The sequence below is a fragment of the Ixodes scapularis genome, unplaced genomic scaffold (genome assembly GCF_016920785.2).
Source record: "Ixodes scapularis isolate PalLabHiFi unplaced genomic scaffold, ASM1692078v2 PGA_scaffold2__306_contigs__length_199485367, whole genome shotgun sequence".
NCBI lineage: Eukaryota > Metazoa > Arthropoda > Arachnida > Ixodida > Ixodidae > Ixodes > Ixodes scapularis.
The window spans coordinates 179,329,727-179,355,253 of NW_024609857.1; the positions used below are offsets into that span (position 1 = coordinate 179,329,727).

The following is a 25,527-nucleotide window of genomic DNA, read 5'->3' on the forward strand; positions in this document are numbered from 1 at the left end:
GCACTTAGTGTTCTTACATTGGTTACATAAACAATAATGCAACATTTAACCCAACTTTTTTGTCAAAATTAATCTTTAGAGTCTACGCTGGAGCACTTGTTGACTATCCGTCGCCCTTCACAACTTCCGTTCAGGGCTAGTACAGGAGCTGCGAAAGCAGATCCATGAGAATCATCCAACCACAGAACAGACACAGACCGTAGAGAAGACGTGTTCAGTGCCAAGTAGTTGCTAAGCTTCTTCACATCCTGGCGGAAGAAGCCCATTGCACTGGACCGAACGAGGACCATCGAGCGGTTGGTCCGGTGCCGAGCGGACGCAGGTCGCGTTTTTTTTTTAGGTCTTGTTGCCACGTGTGGATTAGTAGCACACCACGTTACCGGTTTATCGTACTATGGTCCCGTAATATTAGTTCTGGCGGTGTTTGTGAGCATCCTTCACCTACGTTGAGAGCCTAGACTGGCAAATTCAATCTTTTTTTTTTTTTTTCTAAGGTTAGCCGCCAGTGCGGCAACACCGACGTGCTCTCCCATCGGCCTGCGCCTGCGTTTTGCTTCAGGTTTCCGTTTCCGTCGGCCATTTTGTTCCTGAGTATTTTTTGTGCTACTACCGAGATACACGTTGTCGTTAGATATTGACTAGAAAAACATGCCCACACGGTACGGTGAATTCGGTCCACGGCGTGATTCAACAATGACCTAACGGGGTGTTGTCCAGTTGGCTGCTGAACGGGGTCGGGCAAGGCAAGGCAATATTTTACGTGTCCCTTGGTAACCACGCTGTTGCGAGGGTTAAAATTTGGCAGCACAAAATTGAAAGGAAAATCTTGAAACCTACTACCTCGGTCAGGCTGTGCGAGGGGAGTTATTTTCCCAATTTGGTGCAATGCACCAGAAAAGCCTGAAAGCATCGAGCTGTAGCGTAATTCTTTTTCTGTTTTTAATGTGAAAGCATTAACTGTTCCATGAAGTGAACCGGCGTAATCAGCTTTTGAAGCCACGTCAAACGGCCCCTAAATTCCCCTGTCCCATGGAGCGAAGCCTGTAGCAGCGAATTGATGGGAAACTCCAATTGGCTGGCGCGCGGCATAATTCCAAGGAACGCCACACCACACAGAAGCCTTCTCCGTGGCGGGGCGGCCCGGCCGACTGTCAGAGGGAGAGGGTGGCAGGACTTTGCAGAGCAGCCATGGCGGCCGGCCGCAGAGCTCACCCGGGCAGCTTACGCAGGTGTCGCTTGGCCGGGCTCAGCGCGGCGCGCAGCTTGCAGGAATACGCTACGTGCACGAATGCTTTCGCATTCTTCCACATCAGCAGTCTTAAGTGTCTTTGTAGTTTTTCTAACGGAACTCGCCGGCCGGAAATCGGGAGCTGTGCGCTGACTTCCCTCTTTGGCGGTCGACGCCAACTGGTTGAAGTTTCTCAATTTCGCACTATAAAGTCCCTAATATAGCCTCGTTGTTTTAGAGCCCTGATGTCAATATAATTTTCAAATGCCTTTAAGTTGTAGTGCATCATCGTCGAACCGCAAGAACGCCGACTGGATTTGCAATTTCTTTGTGAATTTTGAATTCAAGTCGCAGAGAGACCTCATATGTTTTGGTACTGCTCGCGTGTTACCGATTTCTTTCCTTTTTAATGCTCTCGGACAAATGGTCCAACGCATCAACGCTGCACAGTTTTCGTTGACAGATGAACAATTTGACACAGCTATCCTTAAAAAGTTTGGCGTTACGAAGCTTAAGTGCACGGCTATGCCGTCCACGTTTTCCTATCATCCCCAAAAGCCACCACGGATATCACCGCACCCTCGGGATTCTTTTACTGATGTCAGCCACAGAACCAAGCCTGGAGGAGTAGCCCACCTGTTTCCAGCACTGCGCCAGCCAAAAATGTATCGCGTAAATAAGAATCGGTTTAATATTGCTACTTACAAGAGACTTAACAAGGGATCGATATTAAAACGTACCAATCGATTGGCGGTCAAAATGACACCGCGTGCGATTCTTCGTCCTTCTCTTTAAGTGTGGGTTACTACAAAGTGATTTTACATGTATACGAAGACGGCGCCTAGTGAAATAATACCCGCAGGCGCTGAAAGCTTGCCCAACTTGCGTACATGAAAGTGTTTCGCAGTATCAAAGTCGTATAAATTGCTTTCTAAGCATCCAGTAATAGGCGCAATCGGCCGCCAGAGCATTGGAAGGCGTACGGCAGCCATTGACGAGGAGCCGACCGGAACCGGACGGGCATAGCAGAGCAAATTAATTATGTAGGAATACGCGTTCCGATTCGTATTGGGCGCTAATGTAGATAAAAACTCGAACCTCGTGGAATCGTAAATCGCCTTCGCCTTACGAATCTTTATGTCGGAAGCTGAAAAAATAATAATTCCGTCTTCGTCAGGCAACACTGGATTCGCCGGGATCATTTTGGTATCGACCGGAACAATCGAAACGGTTGACTTGATCAGGCGCGAATTGGAATTGGGCGCCTCGGATCGAGCGTAGATTGAAGTCGTAGCTGCCTGATTGACACTGGACAAAATCGAATCTGACTTTGATGTTACATCTTTGCACGGTACCGAAGGAAATGGGGGAGAGATGGGGAGAAAGACGGAGGGGGAGTGAGGGGAAGGAAGGCAGATGGAAAGGATAACCTAGGAGGGGAGAGACGGGGAGATACATGAAATGGGAAGGCGAGGAATGGGGAAAGGAATTTGGTGTGTCACGTGACGTACACTTTCCCCCTCAGCTGAACGGGAAACTGGGTTGTATAGGTAAAGTGACGACAATTTCCCCACTAGATTTAGCGGGAAACGGTTTTGGTGTTTAGATTAAAGGCGCGAATTTTCACGCTAAATTTAGCGGGGCTTAAGTAGAAGGTTTTATCTGGATTGCTTAAGATACGTCAATTTTTACATAAAACAGGCAAATCTATCACATTAAACTCGTTGGACGCATTACTCCCGTACGCGTTAGAAGTTAAGTAGCTGTAATACTGGGTGTCCCAAGGAGCGGCCAGGCTCTTTAAATCGACCGCAGAATTCGGTTTCTTGCTTATCGCTCTACGACTTTGTGCAGCGTTGCCCAAAAATGGTGCAGTTTTTTTGTAAAATCTGCCAAGAGCGAACTTAACTGAGTAAAATATAAAGAAAGAAAAATGCTTGATTCCTATGGAAACGCTGCGAAACCAGCGGTCTTCAAAAATATGGCGCCGTTTCGCAGGGGAGACAAGAGATGGCGCAAGCGGTCGCGACGCCAACTGCCGCCAACGAACGAGCATACGGCGCCGAGAGCCGACGTTTTTTGCATCCAATCTATTTAACTCAAAAGCGGCGCGAGTTTTTCTGATATCAGTTGCCAATGCATTATTTTATCATCCTTAATAATAAAACGTATTGAATGACGCATAATCGAGTAAAAATGGTTTGTCGGTATATTTATGCTTTTTTGTTTTGTTTCAGAGTACTGATGTCGTCTGCTTTGCAGTTCCTTCTTGTTACCGCGTCTGTCTTTGGTTCTGCGAATGTCGCCGCCTGCGGAACGCGCGCCACTTTTGAGTTGAAAAGATCGTATGCTAAAGGCGCTGGCTCTCGGCGCCGTATGCTTGTTCGGTAGCGGCAGTTGGCGTCGCGACCGCTAGCGCCATCTCTTTTCTCCCGTGCGAAACGGCGCCGTATTGTTTGAAGACCGGTGGCTTCGCGGCGTTTCCATACGTGCTAAGCCTTTTTCTTTCTTTGCATTTTCCTCAGGTAAGTTCGCTCTTTGCAAATTTGACAAAACCAATGCACCATCCGTGGGCAAGGCTGCCCAAAGTCGTAGCGTGATAGGTTAAGAAACCGAATTTCGCGGTCGATTTAAAGAGCCTGGCCGTTCCTCGGGACACCCAGTGTATTACAGAAGCATGCGGTATGCTTTGTTAGTTACAAATCAATCAAGCCCCAGGCAAAAGAGTGCGTAGCATTCGCTCAAAATTGAACAAGAACATCGGAACACGCACACGGTCGACACTTACCGTATTAAGAAATATACTTATATATTCCCGAAGAGGTGTAGTGTGATTTTTTTCTTGGCGTGCCTTCACCAATGAAGAATCACATACAAAACGTACGCCTAGTGTTATATTTGGCATCATCGATATGGTATTTGCTCCTGAAACATAAAATTATGACAACAAGCTTGAAAGACAGCTTAAAATATCGAAAAAATAGTTAGGGTGCAAGCGAGCTGGTGTAAGTTGAACATGATTGCAAACCTGAGACTGGGGCAGAAAACAGAACACAACAGACGGTAGGAAAAGAGGAGGCGACGTCTCAAACTGAGTTGCAAAGTTTATTTCGTACACGCTTTATTTACCCCATCTCCAACGCCGTCTCCACAAAAAAAAAAAAAAAAAAAAAAAAAAAAAAAACATGACAAGAGGGCAAATCCTACGCAGATCATTTCTTAAGCTCTCATGTGCATCCCCCAATAGCCTTCCTATTATACAGTCCGCCATTTCCTTCTGAATAGACTCTTTCGGAAATTCAGTCTAGTCGCTTGGGTAGCTATCATCACCTAAAGGCCTGTTCACACATGCAGCGGATCGCTACAAGCATAGCGATCACCTCGCGCTAAGCGCGTGCTGATGGGAGCGTTCACCAGCTTTGTATCGCACCGTCAAAACTGTTGCTCATGGCAGACGATAAGTAACTGACGGCACGTGAGGAGCGCTACATCAGCGCTTCGCTGCATGTGGGAACCGGCCTTAAGTGTGTATGATCTGTACATGCTAATGGCGGCTTTTTGATGGCTGGTGAAGAAATAATTTGAAGACAGAAACCGATGCGGAGCCTGAGCATCCAGACCTTACTTCGCTGTATTCTTGTTTGATGACGTCGAGACGAGATTTGTTAAGTTTTTGTGCTCTACGCATTTGTTGCTGTCATGTAAGTCCTTGGAATGATCGGGTTCGGCACGCCCCAGACAGCTCGTGACGCATGATAAAATGTTAATTTTTTGGATAGGTTTACTTAACACTACGTGCCCTGTGCAGTTGTAGTTTCTTGACACCATCGAAACCGAAGCGAATAGAGAGATAACTGCTCATGGAAAAACATCTTAACTTTCGTACATCTACCGTTGAAGAATAGTTAAGAGATTTTATCCGCCATGAGCATACAACAATTCGGACTGATATTTCAGACACTAGATGACAATGAATTTGTGAAAGGGTCTATTATACGTTGATAAAAAAAGTGAAAGCCGTTTGCAACTCCCTATAACGCCAAATTAGAGTGCAGCTCTTGAGGAGGAGGAGGGAAGCGTACTGAGGGTCACGTGTTCTTGGGGGGTCACGTGACGTCGGGGGGGTCACGTGACCTTGGTGGGGTCACGTGACCTCAGAGGAGGGGGTCCACGCGGGGGGTCACGTGACCCCCCGAAGTCACGTGACCCCCCGAAGTCACGTGACCCCCCACGTGACCTCGGGGAGGGCGGTCACGTGACCTGAGTGTCACGTGGCCTCAAGGGGTTTAACGTGACCTGGAGGTCACGTCACCCCTCAGGTCACGTGACCCCCCAGAGCAATTTTGCCTCAAGATTTAGCGGGAAAATTTTTCCGCTAGATTTAGCGGGGAAACTTTTCCGATAGATTTAGCGGCGAAATATTTCCGCTAGGTTTAGTGGGGAAACTTTCCCGCTAGATTTAGCGCGGAAATGTTTCCGCTAGATTTAGCGGGGAAGTTTTTCGCTAAATTTAGCGGGGAAATTTACCCATAATGCACCGCGCGGTTACGCCGACGGCGACGGCGACGCCGCTCAAGCCGGAAACGGGCGCCTAATAGCTGCGCTTTAAAAAATGTGCAATTAAGAGATAAAGACTAAAACTTCTTTTAGCGTCTTATTTCACTAAATATTGTTATTCTAAGCAGTGAAAGAGTGCAGGCGAGCTGGTAATCAGTGATGGGCAGTATTTCAAATACAAGTATTTGAAATACGTATTTAAATACTTTGTGTATTTTGCATTTGTATTTAACTACAAATTGGGCAATGTATTTGACGTGTGTATTTAAATACTAAAACATGGGTATTTCAATTACAATTGTAATTAAATACAATTTTGTGGGAGAAAATACATCCCTAAAATTTATTGTCACTGTCCTGAGCAGAAAGAAAACTACCTTCTGCACTGAATGCACTGTCTCTCAATCAAGCACAAGCGTATAGTGACTTTGTGATTACGGTGCTAGTCCAGGGCAAGAATAGTGACGAAATCGACGTTCACAGGCAGACTGGCTAAATAAGTCCCTGTGACAACTTGTCATGCTTTCCAACCTTAATTCTATTCATATTTTTGCCTGGAACATTCTAAATGCGCGGGTTGTCCAGATTTTCGTAACTGGTGCGAGTTGCAACAATAAAAAAAATTTTGTAGCTAGTGCTGCGTGTCTTGGTCCTTTGTTGGTCTATACGAAAATGTGATCGACAAGAAAAGCTGCTTGAAGCTTTGTAGTTTTTTTCACCTATTACGTCCAAGCGGATTACATTTTTTTTGTGATTATATTTCTATTACGTAACTAGAGCCTCGCACACTAACTTCCGAGTTTGCGATGCAAAATTAAAATGAGGTACCCAGAAACCCGTTGCAGGAGCCATGAAGTCACTGAGACAAATTTTGAGGAATGTATTGGAATAAGTATTTCGAGGCGACCAAATACATTTCCTTGTATTTGTATCTTGTACTTCAATGATTATTTAGAAATGTAATTAAGTTTGCAATTAAATACATTTTTGACGAAGTATTTTGTATTTGTATATCGATACATATTTGCATGTATTTTGCCCATCCCTGCTGGTAATTAATCGACATCTTGTAAACCCTGAGATGGGGAACAATAAAAAAACGGACGAACACAACAAAATCTCAAACGCAGCTGACTTTTATTGATATGAGCATACCAATAAATAGACTTTCAGATAAAAGGAAAAGAGAAAGGGCAAAAATACCCCAAAAGAAAAAAACAAGAATGCGAACGCGTTCACCCCAGACAGCCTGAGCCACTCCCCGGCTCGAAAAACGTTCGGAAAGGGAGCCGACCACCCGAACAGCAACAACCCCATGGTCACCACACATGGTGACCTCCAAACCGCTAAAGCCCAGTCCCCATTTCCTACTTCAAGCAAACGCTTCCCGGTTCCCTCCCCCCCCCCCTTCTCAAGGTTTACAAAGCTCCCCTCATACAAACAAAAACTCTTTCATCTGATCACTGATGACCATGGGCGGCTGGCTCACACAATTCCCCCGCTCGCGAATGCACAAAGTCTCCTTAATTAGCCTTCTAAACAATTCTTTTTCGTTACACAGAAAGGAAGTTTCATCCCAAAGAGGGGAACGAGAATTACAAGAACAAACATGATTAACCAATTCAGAATTATGCGCCAAATTCTTTACACACCATTTATGTTCCGCAAGTCGGTTATTCAAACAACGCCCCGTCTTACCAACATAACACAATCCGCAGTCAAAGGGGATCTTGTAGACCACCTCTGCGACACAGGAAACTGAGGGATCTCTGTGTTTTTTCCCGCAACATCCCTCAAGTCTGAAGGCAAACGGAGTAAGCCTGTCTAAACGGAAGTACGTCCTAAAAACCACATTAACGTTATATTTTCGCACCCAAGGCTTTTAGACTATGAGAAAAACCATGAATATACGGAATCACAGCAAAGGTTCTACCTTGAACCCTCTCAGCGGTCACCGACGCGCGTACAAAGAGTCTACGTGCACTCGAAATGATAAAATCTAAACTATAACCCACCGTGAGTAAACGTTTGATTTGGACGTCGAATGAAAACAAGATTTCTTCAGTGCACTGCCAATTAATAATCTCACCACCCCCCCCTTTAACCAGTTTAGAATGAGCGCTGCATCTAGAAAGAAACTTCTTTACGGTTTCTCTACCATAAGACAAGCAAAGCCCCCTTTTATTATATAGTTGCAAGTCCAAAAACTGTAACTTCCCATCTTTCACTGATTCGGAGGTGAATTTTAATTCCGGTGCAGCGGTCAAAATAAAATCATGGATCTGAGTAGCAGAAAGCTGATTCGGAGCACAAACCAAGATATCATCAACAAACCTCCGAACCAAAAACCTTTCTCCACCCAAAGAGCCAACAAAATCTGTTATTTTGTTGTCAAGAGTGTTAAGATAAAGCTCAGTCAACACGGGAGCCACCGCCGAACCGATGCACACACCTTTCCGCTGTATATAACTATCACCATTAAAGGTAAGCACAGTTGCCTTCAGATAGCACGTCAGAAGCTCCAGTACCGCATCTACAGAAATACCCGCTTTGGCTTGAAAAGAGACTAAATTGTTTTCTAAAAGCCCCCTAACCCTTTCCAGCAACAACACGCAATCTAAAGAATAATACAAATCTTTGATGTCCAGGGGCATCAACGTGCACGAGCTGCGATGCAGGGGAGAAATCCCTTCGATTAGTTCTTCCGAGTTCCTAAGGGCAATACTGCCCTCCAGATTGACATGGCCCAAACATCCCTGAAGGAAAACCGCAAGCGACTTTTGCCAAGAACCATTTTCGTTAATTACCACACGGAAGGGAAAATCTATTTTATGATCTTTTACTAAAAACTTTAAACCAAAAGAAGAGCGTGAAGCGCCCCTCACTCTGTTTAGAGTAGCCGTGATCTCCTCCAGTGCCGAAATCTTACACACATCCCGTTTTAAAACCGCAACATTTTCATCACTCTTTACAAATAACTCGGAAACAGCCACCAAAGCTTTCTCATTAAAAATACCATCCGAGAGCACTGCAAACAAGCCACTCTTGTCAGTCTGGAGCAGGGTCAAAGAATTATATTTCATCTCCCTTTTCAAAGCCGACACTTTCCTGGAATTTACCTGAGGAAAAAGTAAAAAAAGAAGAAGGCTTGGCGCCTAGGGAAACGTAGCGACGCCTCCGGTCTGCAAACAACACGGCGCCGTTTCGCAAGGGAGACAAGAGATGGCGCAACAAACGCCGCCAGAGATGGCGCAACAAACGCCGCCAACGAACGATCATACGGCGCCGAGAGTAGGCCTTTTTAGCAGACGATCCTTTCGACTCAAAAGCTGCGCGCGTTCCGCAGGCGGCGACAGTCACAGAAACAAAAAAGACAGGCGCGGTAACAGCAAGGAATTGCAGTTCCAAGTCTGCTAAAGGGCCGGCTCTCGGGGTTGTCTGCTTGTTCGTTGGCGGCAGTTCGCGTCGCGACCGCTTGCGCCATCTCTTGTCTCGCGCGCGTTGTTTGCAGACCGGTGGCGTCGCTGCGTTTCCATAGGAGCTAAGCCTTTTTCTTTCTTTACTTTTTCCTCAGGTAAGTTCGCTCTTCGCAAATTTTACACAAAAAGAAAAAATGGACCATGGGGACGTTGGCAGCACAAAGTCGTAGCGCGATAGGTTAAAAAACCGAATTTGCCGGTCGATTTAAAGAGCCTGGCGTCTCCTTGTATCACCCTGTATATGAAAATGCAGTAATGTCCACACAAGGCACAATGTTTTTGGGTGTTTTTATCTCAATACAGGCAGCGTTTTAGGGTCCCAACGAACAACTGGCAATTTTGAAGACTTAAATGGTGTCATACACTCAATATACTTTATTTCATGCTTATAATTTCTGATAAAATACAACCACAACTTAATCGCAATCAGACTAATGCAAGTTAAAAAAATAAACACTTTGAGAAAATTGGTTTTGGACTCGCTGGATTTCCAAAATATCCGTCCGTTAAAAGGAATTAGAACAGAAAAACTTGGAGGTTTTTTAAGCTTCGCCTTTAAAACTGGAACGCCATAGCGTTAAGGGGTGTCCAAACAGGACACTACAATACGCACGACTCCGACAAATCGTGAAAATTGAAGCGGACGCGCCCGCTTCAAGCCCGCTTCAATTTTCACGATTTGTCGGAGTCGTGCGTTTTGTAGTGTCCTGTTTGGACACCCCTTTATCGGGCCCCGTTCGCATCGCCTTCTCATTCGCTTCGCACGCTCTTCCCGCCCGCCAACAGGAAGTCGGCGGCCACAGTTGCCTAGCCAGTAGCCTGTCTGACTCGCAAACGGAAGGTCGTGGTCTCAAATCCCGCCTAAGATTCTTTAACATGTTTTTAAGGTGAATGAATTACTATATAAAGTGAGGTAATTGAGACATGCGGCGACCTTTCATTCGCATTACGTGTCATGTTATTTAATCACTTTCATTCCACGCATGACGTCACGCTTCACGTAAGCGTTGTGGGTTGTTTGAAATGCCTGCGGCGAGGTCATATGGCTTTGACGTCATGACCCTATCGACCAATAAGGACTTTCTTGTTCGCGATTTTCTCGTCACTCCACCGAGGCCAGATTTTCTGCGACACGAGCTCCGTGACGCTGTCGCGTTAAAAATACAACCACCGAAAATTTCAAAATTCAACCTTTCAAGGCCAGCTCGGCACCATGATTACGGGTGACTGTTTATGTCCTTTTCGTCGTCTTGCAATGTGCGTGGTTCCATCTCTTCCGAAGTTTCGTGTGTCTTCGAAATTGTCCAGTGCGATTGTTGGATTTGAGAGTGCAATGCCTATATTGCTGCGTTTAATAGCTCAGGGTGTCCTTCGGTGTTGGTTTTGCTCGACGCTTACAGCATGACGCACCTTTATCCAGAAATATTGTTGATTGATATTTACATATCATTTCTTATTTTAAATAAATAAACATAATTAAGTTTGGGCTTTCTCGTGATGACAAGGTCATTTCTATATCTTAAATAGGTGACACTTAACGAATTCCTGACCTTTGTCAAAAATGAGCGTAAGAACACAGAGTGTTTTCTGCCATCTGTCGAAAACCGCATGTTTGACCTCTCATTAATTAGTTTCCTGTCAAAATACTGGACTTGGACTCTTCTGTGAAACTCTCAAAATATATGTATTATGCTGTATGAATTAAAAAGAATGAGAATTTTCAAAGTATTTAGAAAGTCAGACTGTATTCCTTTGTAGATTTGTTTGTGTCCCCTATTTGAGGAATTTTAATAACCTTGATATCAGCAGAATATCTACAAATGGCTCTTGTTATTAAATCAAATTATATCTGATATTGTAGTAGACCCGAATCGAGGGGTTTACTGCGGGTTTATTCCAATACAGTAGGTCGGAGGGGCATGACCAGCTGACAGGTTTCCAGCTCGCCGAAGAACGGAATGCACGAGCTCTCATGTCCGAGCTCGTGCTCTGCTGACAAAGACGATGATCGTCTTTTGCAGTCACCGCATTTTTTCCTCTTAGGAAGGCTTGTAACGGCTAGGCTTGAGGTGGCTGCGGGCCGGATATCACCTACTGCACTCTGGTTGCAGTGGAGACCCCGCAGGAACTTGTGTGTCGGTGGCATCCTGCTGGGTGTAAACTTGAGAAGGCCCTGGCACATCCGTAGGGAAGATTGAAATGTCGGGATCGTCGTATTGTCACGGGTGGTGGCCAAAAAACAATAAATAAACAGGAAGGAATAAACGTTTAATGTGGCGAAGTTGTGCCAGAAACAAAAGGGTACAAAAGATAATAACAGAGCGTCGCGGGCGTCGAAGTCGGCGTAGCAGCAGAGTCGAACGCTGGGGCGAGACTGACTGTGGCTTGCCACGCGGAGTCTCTCTGTACATGCTCGGTCTTCTCGAACAATCGACCGTGGAAGGTTCGCGCATCGAACATTCTGACCTCGAACATTCAACAGAGTTCGCGAATTTCCGAGAACAGTAAATTGCAACAATATATAAAAGACATGTCGCGACCAGGAATCGAACTCTGGCCTTCCGTGTAGAAGGAAGCGCGATAACCGTTAGGCCACTCGAGCACTTTTTTTTTCTTTATGGCATGGAAAAAATACGACTAGACCAGAGTGCCTATTTAACGTTCAATTTGTGCACTGTTCACTCATACTTCAAAAATCTTTGATGTCTCCACCTACTTCGTCAGCTGCGCTCGCGGCATTATTCCCCCCTTTAAAAAAGTGCATCATCCCGATGCAACAGAGAACGGAAAAAAATCAAATCCAAAACAAAAGGATAGCAGTATCGCGAGCCACAGTTCACAGTTCACAGTTCACCCGTCGACGAGAGTGGAACGTTCTATCGTTCGTAATACGGCTTCAGCCGGACGACGTGAACAGCCTCGGGTCGCGGATGGCGTCTTGCAGATGGGCGCGTTCCGTAGGGAAGGACTTCGTAGTGCAGATCGCCGAGGCGTCAGATGATCTTGTAGGGTCCGAAATAGCGTTTCAGAAGCTTCTCGCTGAGACCGCGGCTGCACCGTATTGGTGTCCAAACCCATACCCGGTCTCCGGGTTGAAACTGGACGTCCCGGTGACGAAGGTTATACCGGCGTGCGTCGACTCACTGTTGGTCTTGAATCTTGATTCTTGCCAGCTGACGAGCTTCCTCCGCGCGCTGGGAGATCAGTTCAGCGTCGTCGTTGCCATCATCGGTTGGCACGTGAGGCAGCATGACGTCTAGCATTGTGGAAACCGCCCGGCCGTGTACCACTTAGAAAGGCGTCACTCCCGTGGTTTCTTCAACCGCTGTGTTGTACGCAAACGTAACGTACGGCAACACCTCGTCCCACGTCTTGTGCTCCGCGTCGACGTACATGGAGATCATGTCAGCGATCGTCGTGTTGAGCCGCTCTGTTAGTCTGTTGGTCTGCGGATGATAAGCGGTGGTTCGTCGATGGTTGGTGTGACTAAGCCGAAGAACCTCTTGAGTCAGGTGTGCCATGAAAGATGATCCTCGATCTGTGATCAACACTTCGGGTGCGCCATGTCGAAGGAGGACAGACTCGACGAAAAACGTCGCGACTTCCAGCGCTGTCCCCGATGGCAGGGCTTTCGTCTCGGACTATCGTGTAAGATAATCGGTAGTGACGATAATCGACCCGTATCCTTCCGTCGATGTTGGGAACGGCCCAAGTAAGTCCATTCCGACCTGCTGGAACGGCGTAGTCGGGGCGGGAATCGGCTGCAGGAGTCCTGCTGGCTTCGTCGGAGGCCTTTTACGTCTTTGGCACTCATGGCACGATCGTGTGTACAGATGGACTGTTTTCGGGAGTCTCGGCTAGTAGTACTTTTCACGACTCCGGGCAAGCGTCCTGCTGTAGCCGAGGCGTCCAGCCGTCGGGTCGTCGTGGCATGCTTGAAAGATTTCTTCTCGCTGGTTGGCCGGAACAACCAGCAGCCAGGCAGGGTTGCTCGTTCCAAAGTTCTTCTTGAAGAGCACGCCTCGCCGCAGAATGAAGCTTGACAAGTCTCGGGCCAATACTCGCGGAACTGAACATCCTTGACCTTCGAGGTGGTCGATCACAGGGCGACGTTCCGGGTCGTCTTGTTGAAGTGCTCCCATGTCGGTATTTGTAACTGCGCCGAAAAAACGGGTGTCATCGTCGTCGTCAGTGCTTTCGGTAGGAGATTCGACTGGGGTCCTAGACAAACAGTCGGCGTCGTTGTGCTTGCGGCCAGACTTATGCACAATGGTTACGTCGTATTCTTGCAGTCGAAGGCTCCAGCGAGCGAGGCGTCCTGACGGGTCCTGGAGGTTAGCGAGCCAACAGGAAACGTGGTGGTCCGTGACAACGCGGAACGGGATCCCGTACAGGTACGGGCGGAACTTGGTTAACGCCCAGATGACAGCGAGACATTCTTTGTCAGTCGTTGAGTAATTTTTCTCTGCCCTGGACAGTGCCCTGCTTGCGTAAGCGATCACCCTCTCTGCTCCGTCTTGCGTCTGGACGAGTACCGCGCCGAGTCCGTCGTTGCGGGCGTCCGTGTGAACTTCCGCTTCCGCTGATGAATCGAAATGTCCGAGGATGGGGGGGGGGGGGGGGGGGGGGTGAATGGAGTGTTTCCTTCAGTTCGTTGAACGCTTGTTCTTGCTCCTTCCTCCGCTGGAAGTTCACGTCGTCCTTCGTCAGATGCGTGAGCGGTGCAGAAATCTTGGCAAAATCGCGAACTAAATGTCTGTAGCAGGGATGGGCAAAATACATGCAAATATGTATCGAAATACAAATACAAAATACGTCGTCAAAAATGTATTTAACTACAAATCTAATTACATTTCCAAAAAGTATTTAAATATAAGACACAAATACAACCAAATGTATTTGGTATCCTCCAAATACTCTTCCAAATACATTCCTCAAAATTTGCGTCAGCGACTTCAGGGCACCTGCAACGGGTTTCCGGGTATCTCATTTTAATTTTGCATCACACACTCGGGAGTTAGTGTGCGAGGCTCTAGTAACGTAATAGAAATATAATCACAAAAAAATGTAATCAGCTTGGACGTAATAGGTGAAAAAAGTACAGAGCTTCAAGGAGCTTTTTTTTTGTCGATTACATTTTGGTATAGACCAGCAAAGCACCGAGACGACCAAGACGCGCAGCACTAGCTAGAGAATTTGTTATTGTTGCATCAGAATTAATTGGGGGGCTAGTTGGTTGAACATCTAGACGGTGGTTTTAAAAGCGCAAAAGACTGAGAAGAGAAGGAGGGGACAGGACAGAGCGCTTACTTACAACTGCCAAATTTAATAGAGCATCTAGAGAACGACAAGGTGGAAGTGAAAAAAGAAAAGGAAGAAAAGAAAGATGAAATTAAAGTCATTGCTGCTACAAAGAACATATTTAGTTTTATAAATCGAAATAAAAATTATTTTAACTTCAGCTAAAGGCAAAATAATTGTCACGTAAAAAACTGTCTATACTACAAAGAGAAAAAATAAAAAGAAAAAAAATGAAATAGAAGAAAAAACAAAAGAAGAAAAAAATACGCTGAGCAAACACTAAAAAGTCTTCAGGTAAAACACCGCTAGAACTGAAGTTCCTTTTGTGTTTCAGGTCTTCAGGGGAAACACCAAAGGAACTGAAGTTCTTTTTGTGTTAGGATCACTGATGGCGCGCTTATACACTTGTCGCCCCTGGTGAGGATGACTTGAGCGTCGTACAGTTCTCTGGTGTTTTTGTCACGGAACAGCTTTAAAACTTTGGTGTAGTTGAATGTTGGCGAGCATTTGCAGTTTCTGACATGCACCGCAAGATGTCCCGATGGTGCTGATTTTAACGTTTGGGCATGTTCTCATAATCTGGTATTAATACATCGCCCCGACTGACCTACATACACTTTGTGCAAGTAAACGCTATTTGATATACCACTCCACTTTGACATTTTACATACTTGAGTCGATGTTTAACACTGCACTCTGCCTGTTGATGCTGTTGGCAATTGATCTTAGGGCAGAGCCTTTTTAGTTTTTCCGGAGCTGAAAGCACGACTTGGACTTGAGACTTCGTGGCTGTTCTCTTCAAGTTGTGGGACAAGCGGTGTATATATGGCACGGTGTTTCTTGCGTTTTTCAGTGTCACGTTTTTTATTTGAGGTCATCAAGGATTTGGCGACGTCATATATTATGGAATTCGGATATCCCGACGCTTTCAGTCTTTTTACTTGAGCATCGAAGCTTTCCCCCGCTGAATGTATGCAAGATTTTCCAAAATTATTAAAAGAGGAATTGCAAAAAATTGCCTGAATACAGCTCTTAAAAAATCTTGCATACATCCAGTGGGGGAAAGCTTCAATGCTCAAGTACAAAGACTGAAAGCGTCGAAATATCTGAATTCCATAATATATGACGCCGCCGAATCATTGATGACCTCAAATAAAAAACGTGACACTGAAAAACGCAAGCAACACCCACCGACTGTTCTGCCATATATACACCGCTGGTCCCACCACTTGAAGAGAACAGCCGCGAAGTTTCAAGTCCAAGTCGTGCTTTCAGCTCCGGACAAACTAAAAAGGCTCTGCCCTCAGATCAATTGCCAACAGCATCAACAGGCAGAGTGCAGTGTTAAACATCGACTCAAGTATGTAGAATGGCAAACTGGAGTGGTATATCAAATAGCGTTTACTTGCGGCAAAGTGTATGTAGGTCAGTCGGGGTGATGTATTAATACCAGATTAAGAGAACATGCCCAAACGTTAAAATCAGCACCATCGGGACATCTTGCGGTGCATGTCAGAAACTACAAATGCTCCCCAGCATTCAAGTACACCAAAGTTCTACAGCGGTTCCGTGACAAAAACACCAGAGAACTGTACGAGGCTCAAGTCATCCTCACCAGTGGCGACAAGTGTATAAGCGCGCCATCAGTGATCCTAACACAAAAAGAACTTCAGTTCCTTCGGTGTTTCTCCTGAAGACCTGAAACACAAAAGGAACTTCAGTTCTAGCGGTGTTTTACCTGAAAACTTTTTAGTCGTTTGCTCAGCGCATTTTTTCTTCATTTTTTTTCTTCTACTTTTGTTTTTTTTCTTCTATTTCATTTTTTTTCCTTTTATTTTTCTTTTTGCAGTATAGACAGTTTTTACGTGACAATTATTTTGCCTTTAGCTGAAGTTAAAATAATTTTTATTTCGATTAATAAAACTAAATATGTTCTTTGTAGCAGCAGTTCAGTTCAGAAAGCGTTTATTGGCCTTTGGGGGAGGGAGAATGGGGCTGAGATCGGTGGCTTACAAGCCTGGATCTATGGCCAAGGGAAGGGGTTGCAGTGACTTTAATTTCATCTTTCTTTTCTTCCTTTTCTTTTTTCACTTCCACCTTATCGTTCTCTAGATGCTCTAGTAAATTTGACAGTCGTAAGTAAGCGCTCTGTCCTGTCCCCTCCTTCTCTTCTCAGTCTTTTGCGCTTTTAAAACCACCGTCTAGTTTTTATTGTTGCAACTCGCACCAGTTACGAAAATCTGGACGACCCGCGCATTTAGAATGTTCCAGGCAAAAATATGGTGGGAATTAAGGCTGGAAAGCATCACAAGTTGTTACAGGCACTTATATTTAACCAGTCTGCCTGTGAACGTTGATTTCGTCACTATTCTTGCCCTGGACTAGCACCGTAATCACAAAGTCACTAAACGCTTGCGCTTGATTGAGGGACACTGCATTCGGCGCAGAACGTAGTTTTCTTCCTGCTCTGGACAAAGACAATAAATTTGAGAAATGTATTTTCGCCCACAAAATTGTATTTAATTACAATTGTATTTGAAATACCCACGTTTTAGTATTTAAATACACACGTCAAATACATTGCCCAATTTGTAATTAAATACAAATGCAAAATACACAAAGTAATTGAAATACATATTTTAAATACTTGTATTTGAAATACTACCCATCCCTGGTCTGTAGTATGCGCACAGCCCAAGAAATCTTCTTACCGCTTTCTTGTCTTATGGCTTCGGGAATTTAGCAGCAGCGGATGTCTTTGCAGGATCAGCGCATACACCCTGAGCGCTCAGGATATGACCCAAGCATTTGAGCTCGCCGTAAGCGAACCGACATTTGGACGGCTTTAGTGTCAGTCCAGCATCCTGGATAGCCTGCAGCACGGCTCGCAAACGTCTCAGGTGCTCGCCGAAGTCGCTTGCGAATACCACGACGTCGTCGAGATACACGAGGCGGGTTTTTCATTTCAGGCCGGAAAGAACGGTGTCCATTACGCGCTGGAACGTCGCCGGTGCTGTGCACAGTCCAAACGGCATCACTTTAAATTCGTACAGTCCGTCCGGCGTGACGAAGCAGTCTTCTCACGATCCCGTTCGTCGACCTCGATCTGGCAGTTCCCACTCTTCAGGTCCATCGACGATAAGAATCGGGCCTGGCGCAGCCGGTCCAGAGTGTCGTCGATGCGTGGCAGCGGGTAGACGTCCTTCTTAGTTACGGCGTTTAGTCGACGATAGTCCACGCAGAACCAAAGAGTCCCGTTTTTCTTTTTCACCAGGACTACAGGTGAAGCCCAGGGACTCTTTGAGGGCTGGACGATGTCGTCGTTGAGCATTTCTTGGACCTGCTTCTGGATGACTTCCCTCTCTTTCACAGATGCACGATACGGCGACCAATGAGCAGAGAGTGCGTCGTCATCAGTAATAATTCGATGTTTCGCAACCGTCGTGTGGCGCACCTTTGACGACGTGGAGAAGCACTCACTGAACTCGGCGAAAAGGTCACTGAGTTGCCGTCGTTGTGGGGTAGGCAGGACTGGATCGATGTCAAACTGCGAATGCGGCGTTGTCTCGTGTGGCCCCGAAGAGATGTCTTCTGCTATTCCGGTGATTGCGGCTGAGTCCATGAGTTCCTCGGCGTGACCAACGGCGGTGCCTTTCGTAGGGGGCTGAGCCTCCTGTCGGAAGTTTGTTGCGAGTGCAACAGTTTGTCCGTCTTGGAGCTCCGCGATGCGTCTTGCGACGCCGATCCCTCTTCCTAGAAGCAACTGGAGGCTTCCCTCGAGCAGAACGTCGCCACAGAAAGCCCCGTCGATCCCGGTGGGTACGAAAACACTGGACCGCGGCGGGAAGTTCACGTGATTTGCGAGGACTCGGACCGTGGATGACGTCACTTTGGGTTCCTCCTGCGCTGGCGCAGGTTTTCGTAGCGTCAGCCGGTTTTCTCCGAGGTCGATGACGGCGCCGTACTCGCAAAGAAAGTCCATTCCTAGAATAACGTCTCTCGAGCAATCTAACAGAACGATGAACTTGACAGAGCACGTCTCACCGTGGATCTCGACGCGAGCAGTGCAAATCCCGACTGGTGTGATTAGGTGCCCACCGGCGGTCCGCATCTGTGGGCCATCCCACGGCGTCGTCAAATTCCGAAGGCGTTGGGAGAGCCTCCCACTCAGGACGGGGTAGTCTGCTCCAGTGTCGACGAGCGCCGACGCGTCGTGGCCGTCGATAACGACGTGTAGGTTATTCTTCACCATTGCAGGAGCGTCGTTTCGGTCTCTGGTGGTGTTTGAGTGGAGGCCCTTTGACATTCGGGGAGGATCTTGGCGTCGGTCATCTTCGGCAACTCCACCTCCAGGGGTTGCCGCGCCTAGTTTCCCTGGCGAGGAGCGAGGGGCGACAGGCTTTAAGCGTCGGGGTCGGTGCATTGGCGAAGCTGGCCGTCGTGGCGATGGTGACCGGAACTCTCGGCGGGACGCACGCTCGGGAAACTGAGGTCGTCGCAGGTACTCGTCGATTTCCCGAGGTTGTTCACCATAACTGGAGCGCGGGTCGTTCGGGTAGAACCCGCGCAGCCCAAGTCGTAGGTATGGGCATCGGCGGTAGGTGTGGTCTGCTTCTCCGCAGTGGAAACACAGAGGGCGTCGTTCGGGCGTTCGCTACACGTCGGTCTTCCGAGGTACGCGGGGCTGCTGGCAGGTGTATTGGACCTGGTCGTCGTGGCGTCTGTCGTGTTGCGGCGTAGGAGACTGACGTCGGGGCGGCGCGACATAGGTGCGAGGAGGAGGCGGTGGCCGTCGGGCCAATGCGGCATAATTCAACGTGGGCTCCTTGGTGACTGCCGCGGCGACGAGAGCCTCTGGTTGGATGACTCTCTGAACTTCTTCCCGCACAACCTCGGCGATGGAGAGCGTCGCTGGTCGGTTCGCGGCTGGCAGCAACCGGCGGATTTCCTCCCGGACGACCTCCCGGTTGATTTCGCGGATGTCCTTACCTGGAGCGTTTTCGCCGCTAAGCAGAGCGGTTGCAGTGACGCTTGGATGCCGGTAGTTTTGGAAAGCGCGCGCTTGGAGGGCGCGCTCGATATTTGTTGCCTCGGTGACGAAGGCGTCGACGGTTGCCGGCGGGTTGCGGACGAGGCCTCCGAAAATGTCGTCTCTCACCCCGCGCATGAGAATTCGTAGCTTCTCTTCGGTAGCCCGAGGGTCGGCGCGGGCACTCAGGCGCAGGACGTCCTCTACGAAGCCGGTGACGCTCCTGTTGGGGCCCTGGGTTCTGGTATGCAGTAGGTCCTCGGCTCTCTCTCGGCGGTGGTGGTTGCTGAACGTAGCCGTGAGATCGGTCTTGAACATGTCCCACGACGTCAAAGAGGACTCATGATTCTCGTACCAGTGCTTGGCGGTACCCTCAAGCGAAAAATCGACGTTGTGCAGGCGCTGCTTTCCGGTCCAGAAATTGTGGCGGGCAACGCGTTCATACTGGTCAACCTAGTATTCGACGTCTTTCTAGTGCTCGCCGTGGAGTGGAGAGCCGTCCGCGGTACGACGGGCAGGTATACGACGGCTGGAGCGGCCGGGGTCTCCGACTGGTTGGCCATCGTCGTCCTCCTTGTTTTTTCTGGCCCTGGGTGGCAAGGGTCCTAACTCCGGGGGTAGGCCAAGGTTCCGGCGACTTAATCGGATCTCGGTCTGGTCTTCGTTGGGTTCTTGGGGGCTTGTGTTCGGACTTGCACTGCGGGAACTCGGAGGGGAGCGCTGCATGGGCATGCGGTTACCCCGCACCTCCACCAAAATGTCACGCGTGGTGGCCAAAAAAACAATAAATGAACAGGAAGAAATAAACGTTTATTGTGGCGAACTTGTGCCAAAAATAAATGGGTACAAAAGATCATACCAGAGCATCGCGGGCGTCGAAGTCGGCGTAGCAGCAGAGTCGAACGCTGGGGCGAAACTGACTGCGGCTTGCCACGCGGAGCCCTTTTTGTACACGCGTGGACTTCTCGAACAATCGACCGTGGAAGGTTGGCGCATTGAACCATACTGACCTCAAACATTCAACAGAGTTCTCGAATTTCCGAGAAGAGTAAATTGGAACAATAAATAAAAAGCATGTCGCGACCAGGAGTTGAACGCTGGCCTTCCGCGTAGAAGGCAAGCGCGATAACCGTTAAATCACGGGCGCACCGCCTACTTGGTCAGCTGCGCTCGCGGCAATGGGTCAACCTTGGTTTCAGGTGATCTGAATGGACCCGACGGGTTTTGTTATCTTCATCTGAAACTTCATAATGACGTTGCCCATTTTTTGTGACATCTTTTATCCAGTGTTGTTTGTGGAGAGGATGTTTTACGCACGCTTTCTGCTTCTTGTGAGCGTAACAGTTCCCTCGTCTTTGTCATTTTGGCCTGAGTCCGCACTTTGGAAATCTTCAATAAGTCGAAGAACCGTCCGGTAGGGCCGGCTCGTGAGCAGGTGATAGGGGGTTCTCCCATTGAGGTGTGGTAAGTGATCCTGTACTTGGGCAAGAAGTCTCGGATGGCTGCCTTCCTCTCTCTTCTGAAGAAACGTCGAAGAGCAGTCCTCAATGCCTTCGCAAAAGTATCCGCTTGTCCATTGAACTTGGGGTATACGGCGGAGTAAACAGATGAGAAACACTGCCGCTGTCCACGAATTCTTTAAATACCGAGCTGATGAACTGTCGCCCATCATCGGCGACAAGTTGTTGTGGCAGGCCTTGACGAGAGAACATTCCCGGCAAAGCAACGATGGTATCTGCCACTGTTATGGATTTCATCGGCATAACCTCGGGCCATTTGCTAAACAGCATCTATGACAATAAGATAGCTCTGCTGATCTATCTGCGCAAAGTCAGCATGAAGTTTCTGCCACGGGATTTCAGGAGCTTCCCAGCAGTGAAGAGAAACGCGTGGTTTGTTATCCCAAACACTGCTGCAGGGCTCGCATTGCTGCGTCGTGTGCTCAATGCCTCTGTCGATGTGTGGCCAACAGGCGTACGACCCTAACCACATCTTTATTTTTGTTTGCCTCACGTGTCCTTCATAAGTAAGGTGTATTACTTGGTGCTGGAATTTGCGTTGAACTACGGTTCGCGAATTCCATAGGATGCAACCGTTGAGGATGGATAATTCCGATTTCTGTATATGGAATGTCGTGAGGTCAGAGTCCGTCACCTTTTCTGGCCAGCCCTCACTGATGCACGGTTGTAGTCGGGAGAGGACAGGATCTGACGCAGTTTCCGTGGCGACGTCTTTTGCCTTCACTGGTAGCGTAGAGAAACTCTGGGTGTCAAGCGCAAAGAGATGTTGGGTATCACAGGAGATGGTGAAAACTCCGCTTGCCATTTCTTTGTCGAATTCCTCGTCGGGACCTTGTGCGAAACGCGAAAACCCATCAGCGTTTCCGAACTTTGCCATTGGCACGTACTCAATGGTGTAGCTGTAGTTAATTAGAATGAGGGCCCAACGCTGGAGTCTGTTCGCCGATGTCACGGGTATTCTTTTGATGGGGCCAAGGTGGTCTTCAGAGGTTTGGGGTCAGTATAAAGCAAAAATTTGCGTCTTCAAAAGTTCTTGTAAAACTTACAGACTCCAAAAATGATGGCAAGTACTTTCTTCTCCATTAGTGCATAAGCACAAACTGATGAATTCAGTGTCTTTGAAGCATGTGCAATGGAATGTTCCTTGCCACTGATCTCGTGGTATATCACCGCGCCCATGCCTTTGGACGATGCATCCGCCGCAAGGTAAATTGACAGATTAGGGTTGAAGTGAACTAAGGCCTCCGTAGCCGTCAGTTGTTCTTTGATGTTTTCAAACACATCTACGCACTCGGAGCTCCATCGCAAGGTGGTGTCTTTACTCAATAACTTGTTCAGTGACGCACATTCGTCAGCAAGGTTTGGAAGGAACTTGCTGTAATGCTGCACCATGCCGAGGAGAGATTTTATATGGCTGATGTTCTTGGGCTCTGGTATATTAAGGATATCCGAGATCTTTTCATGGAAGGCGTGAAGCTGTCGGTGGAAACGACTTGCCCGAGGTGCCCGACCTTTTCTTGAAGAGAAGCGCATTTTCGCCTTTTGAGCGTGAAGTCGTATACCTATAGCCGCTGGAGCACTTGTTGAAGATTCCGGAGGTTTTCAGGAGTATCTCCCCCAGTGGCGCTGATATTATTGAGGTAACCAGATAATTGCATGGCCGTCGAGCCATGTATTTACCTGGTCCACCGTGCGCTGGAACACTGCTGGGCGGAGGCGGCTCCAAAGGGCATCTGGTTCAATTGGAATAGACCTTTGTGCGTGTTTACCACGAGAGCCATTCTTGCCTCTTCATCGAGTTCCAGCTGGAGATACGCTTCTCAGAAGTCCAGCTTCGTGAATTTGTTGAATTCATTTAGTTTAGTGGAAAGTTATTCTGAACGTGGCAGTGGGTACTGGGTTATGTCGAGCTGAGGGTTCATGACGACAGTGAAGTCACCACAGACTCGAATTGATCCATCCGACTTTGGGACGACCGCAATCGGAGTTGCCCACTGCGAGAAGTCCATAGGTATGAGAACGTTGTTCTTGACTTACGTGGCTAAGTCTTTCTCTACTGCCATTCGCGTAGCAAACGGTATTGGACGGGGCTTGAAGAAATTTGGTGTTAGGCTTGAACTGTAGTTGTGCGTGCACAAGTGGGTGCAAGTGGGAAATTGTGCCCACACGTGCCCATTCGCAGCGCGAAGCGGGTTCGTTTCGGCCGGCACTCCACGAGTTGTTGCAATCTCCGATTCCGTTGCACCGCCGGCACCCCACGCGTGTATGCGCTTTCTGCACCGAGAAAATCGAGCGTGCGCTGAAAAGGAATCCTGTCATGCCCCGTTCTGGCGAGGAGCGGGAGCAGATGACAAATGATCGTCTGCTACGATGTCTCTTTCGTACAGCGGAACCGAAAAGATAAAGAGTTTATTTTCTGATAGAAATCGTATCCCGCGGGCAACGGAATCAAACGAGAGCTTGAATGTTGAGCGTCTGCTATTTTATGAAGAAAGCAATTGACAACCCGTGCTTTATTTGAAAGTTTCTAGTCGCTTTGTTGCCATAGAGGCGCTGAAATATACCAGTGTGTAAAGAAATGCCCAGAACAAACACATCAGCTGCCCCCGATATCTTTATCACCATCCGTGTGCGGGTGAAAAATGGAACATTTTTCGTCAATGATCCACCAGCAGAAACCTGTGAGGGTTCAATAAGCTTCCGACAAAGCTAAACCTAGTGACTTTAACTGAGGCTTAGGCAACATCACCATGTTAAGCATTTACCTACGTCAGCTATCTTTCCCCGTCGTTTTTTGTTTGAGGAAGCTCCGGTTCTCGACGCCGACACCATGGCTGAAATTTGATCTACCTGCAACTACGATCGAAATCGAGAGTCCCACGAAACGTTTTGCTGGACATCCCAACAGTCTTTTCAGTGGTTTATGGGTAATAACATGCTCAAAAGGATCAATCTAATGCGCGGACAGCATCATCAGTTTTCTCCAGTGTAAACACCAGCTGCATTGTAGTCAGTCGATTGCGAAAATTTACGCTATCTGTAAATATCTCTACGACAGCCGAGTTGCTTGAAGTCATCGCCAATAAAAACTACACGTTGCAGCGGCCAAAGTTTATAAAAAAACGTGCGTAGGGACTGCACTCTCGCATTCCCAGCCATCATGCCGAACAGAAATGCGCTTGTTTCGGTTTGAGGTCGGAACTCTTTCTACAACATAGATGGCGGCCGCTTCAGTCTTCTGCACTCGGTGCATTCCGCAAGTTTATTTGAGGACAGTTCTACGTGCGACACTCCGCCAGTGAGATGCACTCTGGGAGAGATCTCGAACGGTGCCAGTGCGTGTGAAACGAACTCGCTATAAGAATGCTTACATGCGGGAAGGCGAAAGCATAACACACGCACTGGGCACAGATTTAGTCAGCCGGAAGCGCGGAGCCGTCCTGGCGTCGGGGAAGCGCGCTCGTCTGACACCCCATAAGCCCGTTTTTGATTCCCACCCAGACCGAAATATACAAAATTTTCATTTCAAATCCGTTATTTTTCTTTGTTTTGACTATTTTTACTTTTTGCGCTGCGCCACCAGCAGTTAGGCTGACCCTTTAGCAACGATGATGCCGTTGATATGAAGCCACATGACGCGCCGCATCCAATAAGAATTTAGGTGCGGTTTCATTCAGGGCAATTTAGGTGTCGTTTATCGCTGCTTCAGACAACGATAAAGCCGGCTTCAATTCAAATAACGCCGGATCGCCTTATGAGCCATTTAATGCTTTCGCATTAAAAGAGCCATAATGTTCACCAAGCTGTTCATTAGGGCTAGTAAAGCAAAACGCACAATTTAACACTACGTTTCCGATACCGACAGATATTATAAAGATAGAGTTTGTTAGCGTTTCCTGAAACCCACATCTAAAGTCCTATAACCGTAGAAAATTTTATTCGTAGCATGATCCGAGACGGTAACTGTTTAGGCTCGTCAGTACCGAAAAAAACGAAGAACAATGGTCCGTTGTAAGTGTTAACTGCCTCGCGCAGGTATTATAAGAAATTAATTTAAGAGTTTAAAGTAGAGAGGACTTGATGAGCGTATTTACATTTTACTCAAAGACAAGCTCTTGACTTACCGACTATAGTGCCTGCCAGAGCCATGAACAGAACCCAGGATTTCATCTTGGGTAAAAGCTTTCGAATCCGCAAAGACGACTGACTATTGTTTCCCTCACACTTTATTGCCGACCTTTAGAGTGAACTGCCAAGCCTCAAATGGGTAAAATATTGTTTCAACAAAGAAGCAACATGTCGACTGCAGTAGAAAGAAAACAGAATATACGTACGTCATAAAAAAAGTGTTTGTCTTTTTTCTTGATAAATATTCCAGCTATTTAAAAATTGCCATAAGAGTAAACTGAATTA

The 25,527-nt window shown here is 47.4% G+C and overlaps 1 protein-coding gene across 1 annotated transcript in view; it reads right to left on the minus strand.

The window, feature by feature from the left end:
- LOC115326985 overlaps positions 1-25,284 on the minus strand; it is an 87,934-nt gene extending 62,650 nt beyond the window's left edge. The window contains exons 1-2 of the mRNA XM_042291305.1: positions 25,239-25,284; positions 4,017-4,153 (exon numbers count right to left, since the gene is read on the minus strand). Of these exons, the coding sequence (XP_042147239.1) occupies positions 4,017-4,153; positions 25,239-25,284 (183 nt within the window). The remainder of the gene's footprint in view (positions 1-4,016; positions 4,154-25,238) is intronic.
- Between the last annotated feature and the right edge of the window lie 243 nt (positions 25,285-25,527).